Source organism: Macrosteles quadrilineatus, unplaced genomic scaffold (genome assembly GCF_028750875.1).
Source record: "Macrosteles quadrilineatus isolate MER2022 unplaced genomic scaffold, UCM_ALF_1.0 Scaffold_7__1_contigs__length_78375512, whole genome shotgun sequence".
Classification (NCBI taxonomy): domain Eukaryota; kingdom Metazoa; phylum Arthropoda; class Insecta; order Hemiptera; family Cicadellidae; genus Macrosteles; species Macrosteles quadrilineatus.
The window spans coordinates 39,067,087-39,076,146 of NW_026542600.1; the positions used below are offsets into that span (position 1 = coordinate 39,067,087).

Below are 9,060 nucleotides of genomic sequence, written 5' to 3' on the forward strand. Positions count from 1 at the left end.
TGGCAATAACCTGTATGGCTGAGCAATGTCTCAGTGTATGCCATGTACTTGGATGGCAATAACCTGTATGGCTAAGCTATGTCTCAGTGTATGCCATGTACTTGGATGGCAATAACCTGTATGGCTAAGCAATGTCTCAGTGTATGCTATGTACTTGGATGGCAATAACCTGTATGGCTAAGCAATGTCTCAGTGTATGCTATGTACTTGGATGGAAATAACCTGTATGGTAAGCAATGTCTCAGTGTATGCCATGTACTTGGATGGCAATAACTTGTATGACTAAGCTATGTCTCAGTGTATGCCATGTACTTGGATGGCAATAACTTGTATGGCTAAGCTATGTCTCAGTATATGCCATGTACTTGGATGGCAATAACTTGTATGGCTAAGCTATGTCTCAGTGTATGCCATGTACTTGGATGGCAATAACTTGTATGGCTAAGCTATGTCTCAGTGTATGCCATGTACTTGGATGGCAATAACTTGTATGGCTAAGCTATGTCTCAGTGAATAACTTATATAATTAATGTCAATAATTTGAATAATGTCAATAAGTTGTATGGATACTGATAGTCAAAGTAACAGTATCAATGTAACAGTCAACTACGTATATGGATACTGATTCAATAACGTATGGACACTGATTCAAAAAGGTATTTGGATAATGATTCAATAATAACGTATATGGATACTGATTCAAAAACGTATTTAGATACTGATTCAAAAACGTATATGGATACTGATTCAATAACGTATATGTGATTCAAAAACGTATTTATGGATACTGATTCAATACCGTAAAGACCTATAGATACTGATTCCATAACGTATGGATACTGTTCAATAACGTATATAGATACTGATTCAATATCGTACGGATACGGATTCAATAACATATGGATACTGATTCAAAAACATATATGGATACTGATTCAATAACGTATATGGATACAGATTCAATAACGTATGGATACTGAATGCCCATGATTCAAATGGTTATTTTAATCATCACTAAAACGAATTGTAATTACAATGCATTTTCGATTCATCCCACACCCCTCAAATGTAATCCCGTCCCAATGATCAGGAATATAAGATCCAGAACATTTTTTTTAGGTTTTGGGACCCGTTCATCCCTAATTTTGAAAGGTTAGATTATTCCCGACATTCGGCCGAAATTCATGACTTTTTCACGACTTTTCCCGACCTTTCAAAATCCCCGACTTTTTCCCGAATTTCCCGGAATTCCCGACTGGTAGACACCCTGGATGTCCACATAACTGCAGGAGATAATCTTGATTCCTCCGCAATCGAGGAAGACGGTGATAATGTCCACACGATCGTTGGATAATCTTTATTTTACCACAATTGCAGAGGACAATTCTGTTATCGATGAATATTCAGATTAGCCGTGATTGTGAAGGACGATGATGATGTTTCTGCTACAGATGATGTCTCAGACAGCCACGTAACCCACCACGAGCATCGCTCATTGTGTTTGGGGTGGGGGGGGGAGAGCACCTGACAGCATCCCACCCCCAGCACTAATACACCACGCGACGGCCCTGTTTATGAATTTAAGAGATCTTTTTTGAAGATATATTTTTTATCTCATATTAACTGCAAGAAAAATAAAAAGCATTGATTTTGTCTAATGGCTACAAATAACTAATGTCTTCAAAAACCTTATGAATTTAAAATTCTTGTGTTATTCTTATGGAGAATTTAAAAACCGTTGAAGTTTTTGCTTGTTTAAGAATGTGTTTTGATCAAATTTGTTTATTTGATACCAAGCTAAATAAATTTATTACATTCCTTAGAGGGGTAATCCTAAGTACTCATTAAACTTAGAGTCATTTAAGTAGGGAATGAATCTGACAATTTTATTAAATGTTTTAGTGATAGGCTAATCCAACTAGGCAATTGGAAATTCGCTTAGTCTGCAGGTTTGCTGTGGCGGGTGTAATTTGCATTTTTTTTTAAATATTTTATTTAAAATGGCAGCCAACTGGTTTGATGACCAAGTAACTTGTCAGACACTGGTAGGAACCCGATTTATACATTATCCATAAGTTTAAGATCTAAGTATTTCACTAATATTTGTTCAATGTTATTTATAAAATAAATGTTTGAGGTGCTAATCTCAAATATCGCAACGTTTTAAACTATAAAAAAACACATTCTAATGATTGATTTTATATACTCACTCAAAAATATATATACATGAGTGCTAGTTTACTTAGGAGGATAAACGTGAACATTCTTATGAGGCTGGAACTGCAACAAAGGTGAAGACGATACAGGATCGCTGGCTTCTCCTTTTGCTCTCTTACTGATGTGAGTTTGGAGGTGTTTGTTGAGGTGATCCTTACGAGAGAAAGCCTTCCCGCACTCCGTGCAAACATGGTTCTTGTCTCCGGAATGGATCACTATGTGTCGACGTAAATGCTCATTTCTCTTGAACCCTTTACAACAAATTTCACAAACAAACGGTCTCTCTTCGCTGTGGCCTCTTTTGTGCTGATCCAAATGTTCTTTCCTCTTCAAAAACACACCACAAACATTGCATTCAAATCGTCGATCTGCCTTATGCACTGAAACAGATAAAAGTGTATCAACCAATACCAACTAATATGAAATGAAGAAATGTTTTATAGGGATGCAAATATGTAAACATGTTTGATTATTTGATTGTGAGTTATTTAACCATTAGATAACTCACATCAAAGTCTATAGTTAAGGCAACCAATTGGTGTTCAAGGAAAACTTACTTATGCTCATACATATCTGAGAAGAAGTTTTTTACTGCTAGGCCCTAAAGCCGGAGTCACACTAGGCTGTTTAGCATCGCTTGGCTACTAACCAGCCGCTGGTAATATTGCCATCAAGCATCCTAGTCTGATCCAAAACCAGAGGCTGGTAAATGCCAGCGGGCTGGTATTTACTAGCTGAAATCAGAAGTTGAACATTTTAAACTTTTTAGCGCTGCCTACCCTCCGCTGGTAGTCACGTGATCTCCTTGCTGGTGGCAGCCAGCCAATGTGAGCCCCTAGTAGCTTACAAACGGCTGGTGAATTAAAATACATTGTAATATTTCTAGATTTACATATTCCAATTTTATTCTTGCCTGTGTTACGCATTGTCTGCCAACTACATTAACAGGAATACCAAAGACGCAGCTTATAATGAGTTAAATCAAAGACTTGAAGAACGAGGACTAAAATAAGTTTTGGTCTCATTAAATAGAAAAAAAGTCTAGGCTACCTGATTCATATAGAAATGAAATTTATAACGTAAAGAAGTCAATGAAGAGTGGGGCGGGAGCAGATGAGGTCTACAAACTAGCGGCTATTTAGTGGCGGCTTGTGGTTATAATGTTAACCCTACATATCTGCTGGTAGCTGGCGATATTTACCGGCGGCTGGTTAGTAGCAGCTGATAAACAGCCTAGTGTGACCCCAGCTTAAAGGATTGTTCACACCGGCATCAGCAGACATCTTACTACGTCTTCGGAAGACGTCGCTGACATATCTCTTAATGTTATTTAAATGAGCATAGTACACACCGCCATATTATTATGCAAACGATATCGCTGCAGTTACGCCAACTAGCTACATGTTGCCAAATACGCACTAGGGACTTGGGCTGTCACAATCACTCTCCATATATTACAGATATGATCTAAGCTTTTCAACATCCTTCATTAGATGGTGAAATCCGCCAAATTGGTTTCTCCTTTGACTAAATGGGTTTTCCATTTAGATTTTTTGGGATGCTAAATATAACAACAACAGTTCATAGTCACTTATTACTGCTATCACTCTCCATCCATGGCAGAGAATGCAGGATCACTCAATGGTATTGAATAGGACGCCATTCCAGGATCTACCATGGACACGAGTTAGGTATGATCTTGATCTATGAGCGCTGGCCTCGGTGAAGGGATAAACAGCGGCTGAAGCACAACAGCTACGTAGCAAGGTTTGAACAATGCACGGACGACATATTAAGATGTAGTATGACATCTAGCGACAGCGGTGTGAACAAGCCTTGACCAAGTCATATTTCAGAGTATATTCTTCTAAAAATAAAATAAATTGGCCTTATCCTTACACATACAGGGTGCTCTATTTAAGGAGAAACTGGTTTAGGCCTAAAACCGTAGCATAGGTATCACATCGCGGTGATGCGGCATTGTCAGCTAGTAGACCTATCATAATGAATGGTTTATTTAAAATTCATGGTAGGGCTAATAATATAATGATGTAGGCCTACTGGCCACTGGGTTGACATTACTGTCGCCACATTTTATTTAAATTCCTAACCATATTTTATTTTCTTGAAAAGGCAATCATTACTAAGATTAGCCTAGTAAGCAGTAATAGACTAAGAATAGAAATAAATAGGCCTATAAGTTACCAATAAATAATAACTTAACTTATAAAAACTAGTTTACGAATCATAGCCAATTTAAAGTGTATTAACTTAGGACAATCCTAGTTTTGAAAAAATGTAGCCTTAAAACAACTTTACAATCAACGAAAATGTTCAAAAGATAGGAGGGAATTAGCTGAAGGGCTGGACGTACGCCTATAGTTTTACTTCAAAACGTAATCATCTTAAGGGCTGGAGGTAGGCCTATGGTTTTACTTCAAAAAGTAATCCTCTCAACTTAAGTAAAATTTAAACATCCAGAGTTTGGCAAAATGTCTATCATGTCCGGCTACAACGGTGAAATCACAATCAACTCCCGGTATTTTGGCAAAATCATAAAAATCTTCTGTAATAGCAGAGCCATGATCATCTACCTACAGTGATTGCAGTGATAGCCTACATATATTTTTCCATTGCAATCTTTTCAGATGACTTTTTCTGCCATTACAACAGCCAGCCTAATAAAATGTCACGATTTCAGGGTGTCTTTAGCAAAATATAACTACAGCTTAAACCCTTGCCTAAACTATCCGACCTCCCATCTCATCCAGCTGTCTCCAGACGGTCGAGTACCATGAAATTACTGTAGGCCTACATGCTATTTTATAGTGAGCGAGTGTGTCGAGACAACCTATTTTAAGGTTCCCTGACTTGGAAAATATGCCCCAGCCTCAGGCTTCAAACACCTGCACTTTACTACTTTTTACAATTTTTTTAACGTGATGCATACCACACAGTTTGTCAACTTCTCATAGGCTACCGGTACCTTAAGTTTTCGCTACCTATCATGTCTTAGCTAAGGCAGGCCTACAAGCCAATACCTGTGGCAGAGAGGACAACTAGGCCTATTGCTTCAAGTTAAAAATTGTATAGTTGTTAGAATAACTTTTTGGCGTATTAACTGTCAATTTTTTTTTTGTATTTGTCATGGATTTACAATGGTAAAACTTAGTGACCTAGTTTAAAGTAATGTATAAGATCATCATAAAAAATAAGTTAACACGTTCGCTGCTGAGCGCTAGATGCCGGGACGGCGCCAGGAGCTGAACTAGTGCTCGCCGCTGCGTAACATTGCCGCTAATACACTGAATTGCAGTAAGAACAATAGTAGTTTTACTGGATAGCAATGTTCTGCAATAAAACTGGCTTTGGACATAGTACCAAAGCGATTCTGATATATAGCACCTGATATATAACTACCCAGGTTGCAGTCGGTAAAGTAGTGTTGCTATCTAGCAGAAAAGAGGTGAGACAAAGCCCTGTTCTATACGACCCTGGTGGTGATTTCGGGAAACTATATTTTTTATTGTCAGAAAAGTCGGTCCCCATGAGCTGCAAAGAAATATAGGACGCTCGTGACGATCTGGCTGATCGATGGAAAGGTTAAACAACAATGAACGGTAACGTTCCGGAACGCTACTAGATCCTGGCGCCGTGGCGCCGCTGACATTCCGGAACGTCCGTAGCAGCGAACGTGTTAAGTTTCAAATAGGTTTGACAATAAAGAAATTAAAAACAATTTTTTAAAGATGATCAACTAACATGTTTTCAATAGTTTTTTGTTATTTCCTGACTCAAGTTATCAATCACAAGAAGTTTAACTTAGTTAGGCCTATTTCACTTTATAAAACCTTGCTGATAATACCTGCAAGATGACGCTCCAACTGTTCTTTGTCCGGGTATCCAATACTGCATTCAGAACAACAAAAGAGAAGAGAACCATCAGGCGCATTTGATAATCGGATTTCAGACCTCCCAGAAAAACTATCCTTTGATTCTATGTTCTTCTTGCTCTTTTCTTCAACATCATTTTTAAGAACAGGTACTATATTGTTATCTTTTAGAAATTCTTGTATGTCAGTTGGGATTTGATAAGGCTGTAATCGATGAAGGTACTCAGCTAACGCCGATTTTGTATTTTTTAACTCAACTTTAGAACAAGAATTTGAACACTCAGTTCTTTTCATAGAATGTGTATCAGATTTAGAACTGTCATCGCTATCTTCACTCATAGCAGATTCTTTGGTGTTACCGTTTTTTCCATCAGTGACAGGGATATCAAAATCTGTCATTGTTGAGGCATCCTTCATCAAGACAGTTTTAAAAGAACTTTGTATTGGTTGATGAATGTGATTTACACCACTTGGCACCTGTGCTTGAGGAGGAAAGCTTGGTAGATTTATCTTCAATGTGCTGTCTCCAGAAGGTAGTGTGGTTCCATCAATCCAAGATGATTGAGCTATAGTAGTTGATGTAGGGGTATTAATATTTACTGAGTGTGTTGAGGAATTTTGGCTAAGAATTCTAGCAGAGGCATCCTGGTAATGATGTTGATGCTGAATGACAGCTGTTGTAATCTGACCATTGTTGGGAAAGTTTACTTGATTTGAATGATGATAATGCTGAGAGCTCGTCGCTGGAATGAAGGCTATATTCTGTTGTACATTGCCCACTACTTTTGTTGCAGCACTGAATTGGTGCATTGAAACGAAGTTGTTTCCGAAATTCAAATGAGAGAAATTCATTTTCATCAAGGTGCTTGTCTAGAAAAATTTAATTGAAAAAAGATACTAAGTGATATTAACTATTTTTATCAATTGAGAAGAAGACGCCACTTAGTTAAGTATTTTAACCCAAAACTTATGATTGAAGTACGAGTGAGATGATCTGTAAGCTTTTATACTAAGGTCAGATTAGTCATTTAACAGTATAATAAATTGATCTAAAGCCCAATTATTTTAATTGTTATGCGAGGACTATAACCATAAGATAAGATTGACGAAATTATAACCTATGTTTAGTGATAAGATTCGTAACAGGAGTCTCGTTTATACTAAAAATGAGTATCCAAAAACTTCATAACCTCACTAGATACTGGCGCCACTAAATTTTCACTGATACAGTCACTTCTATTTAAGTCCATTATTAACAATTCTTCTCTTACAGTACACATTTTCAAACATGAAAATCATCTCACAGGTTGAACACCAAAACGTTGAAAAGACTAGTAAGTATTCCAACAATATTATGCTTTAAAAACATAAACTTATTGCAGTTGCCATGTTTGTTGTCTGTCGGACTCCGGAGTCACTTCAAAAATCGTCTACTAAACTTACTCCTCTGTCTCTCCTCCCCTTCTGCTTCTGGCTTCTACTACACTCTTCACTTCACTCAGTCAGTTCACTCACACTCACACAAGTCCAAGAACAGCTAGCTAGCACGGTAGGTACGATTACGATTCGTGATGTTTCAATCCGGGAAGCCGAAACTCCATCACCCCACTGGACTGAGGCACTTAAGTCAGTTCTATCATAGATAAAACATACTCCTCAAGCTTATAGATTTAGAATTTATGCTAATTTTGATTTAAATCCAAGCGAAATAAAACTGGATTTTCCGAACCATAACAGTAAAGTGGGATAAAACGGGGGGTTCTCGACCTGACAAGCGGGATTTTTGTTTTGTTCGTGTGGATATAATAATTATATCCACACGAGCAAAGGATATTATCATTGATGAAGGATATAAATATTATCGGATATTAATTATTAATTCAATAATATAATAATTATATCCACACGAGCAAAACAAAAATCCCGCTTTTCAGGTTGAGAAACCCCCGTTTTATCCCACTTTACTGTTATGGGAAATCCCGTTTTATTTCGCTTGGATTTAAATAAAAAATTAAAAAAAATTGTATTAATAATTATAAAATTTATGTCTTATGATAATGAAACTGATTTTTCTTCCCGTTGCGAAGCACGGGTACAACCGTACAACAACTAGTACAATATATATATTGTATGTGATTAAATATGTGATTAATATATAAACAGTATACAGTATGTCCCAAAAGTCCCACCCCCTATTATTTTTTGTTATTAATAGATATAAAATTATAATATCCAGGAAATGTTTATATGATAAAAAAGGAAGTTTTTGGTGTATGGATATTTTCGCTCCCTCCCCCCAAAGGGGTAGTGTAGTTTGGGAGAAGGACGAAATCTTTAAATGTTAAATGTAAACCCCCACCCTTATGCATAATTTAAAGGTCATAATAAAAGAAAAAGAATGGTGCAAACTAGTACTCTATACGTAAATCCTATCAAAAGTTATGGCAGTTCAAAGTTTTAATTATCGCCCCTTTTTATGTGTTTTCTCAAAAAAAGGGTGGGGGATTAAAACTTTGAACTGCAATAACTTTTGATAGGATTGACGTAGATACCTCTAGTTTGCGCCATTCTTTTATTTTATTAAGACCTTAACAATTATTTTATGAATAACTCGATAGGGGGTTATGTGTGAAAATGTTGTCTTACCCCAAACTACCCATTTTTTGGGCGGAGAAGGTGAAAATTTACATGCACCAAAAACTTCCTTTTTTGATTGTATAAAAAATTCCCTGAATATTTATAATTTTATCTCTATTAATATAAAAATAACAGGGGTGGGGAGCGAGCTGGCGTAGTGGCTAGAGCGCGGGACTTCGGTCCGTGAGGTCCTGGGTTCGATCCCCGCCAAGTCACCAATGGATTTTATCTAAGTGATAATGCCGCAACCCCTAGGTCTAGCCTGAAGTAATGTGAAAAACAATCCCAGGCTCGTGCCTAGCGTCCTAGGACA

The 9,060-nt window shown here is 37.2% G+C and overlaps 1 protein-coding gene across 1 annotated transcript; it reads right to left on the reverse strand.

Moving 5' to 3' along the window:
• Positions 1 to 1,199: 1,199 nt before the first annotated feature.
• On the reverse strand, positions 1,200 to 7,533 carry LOC128998273 (zinc finger protein OZF-like). Its single transcript, XM_054424331.1, has 2 exons — positions 6,083 to 7,533; positions 1,200 to 2,597 (listed from the first exon to the last, which is right to left on the reverse strand). Exons 1-2 carry the CDS (start codon positions 6,966 to 6,968, stop codon positions 2,239 to 2,241), a joined length of 1,245 nt encoding a protein of 414 aa, XP_054280306.1. The 5' UTR covers positions 6,969 to 7,533; the 3' UTR covers positions 1,200 to 2,238.
• Positions 7,534 to 9,060: the final 1,527 nt, after the last annotated feature.

Excerpts from the sequence above, each read along its gene's own strand:
- LOC128998273 (XM_054424331.1), bottom strand. The coding sequence starts at position 6,968 with ATGAAAATGAATTTCTCTCATTTGAATTTCGGAAACAACTTCGTTTCA. Across the intron at positions 2,598-6,082 it reads GTTGGAGCGTCATCTTGCAG|TGCATAAGGCAGATCGACGA; the intron begins GTATTATCAGCA and ends TATCTGTTTCAG.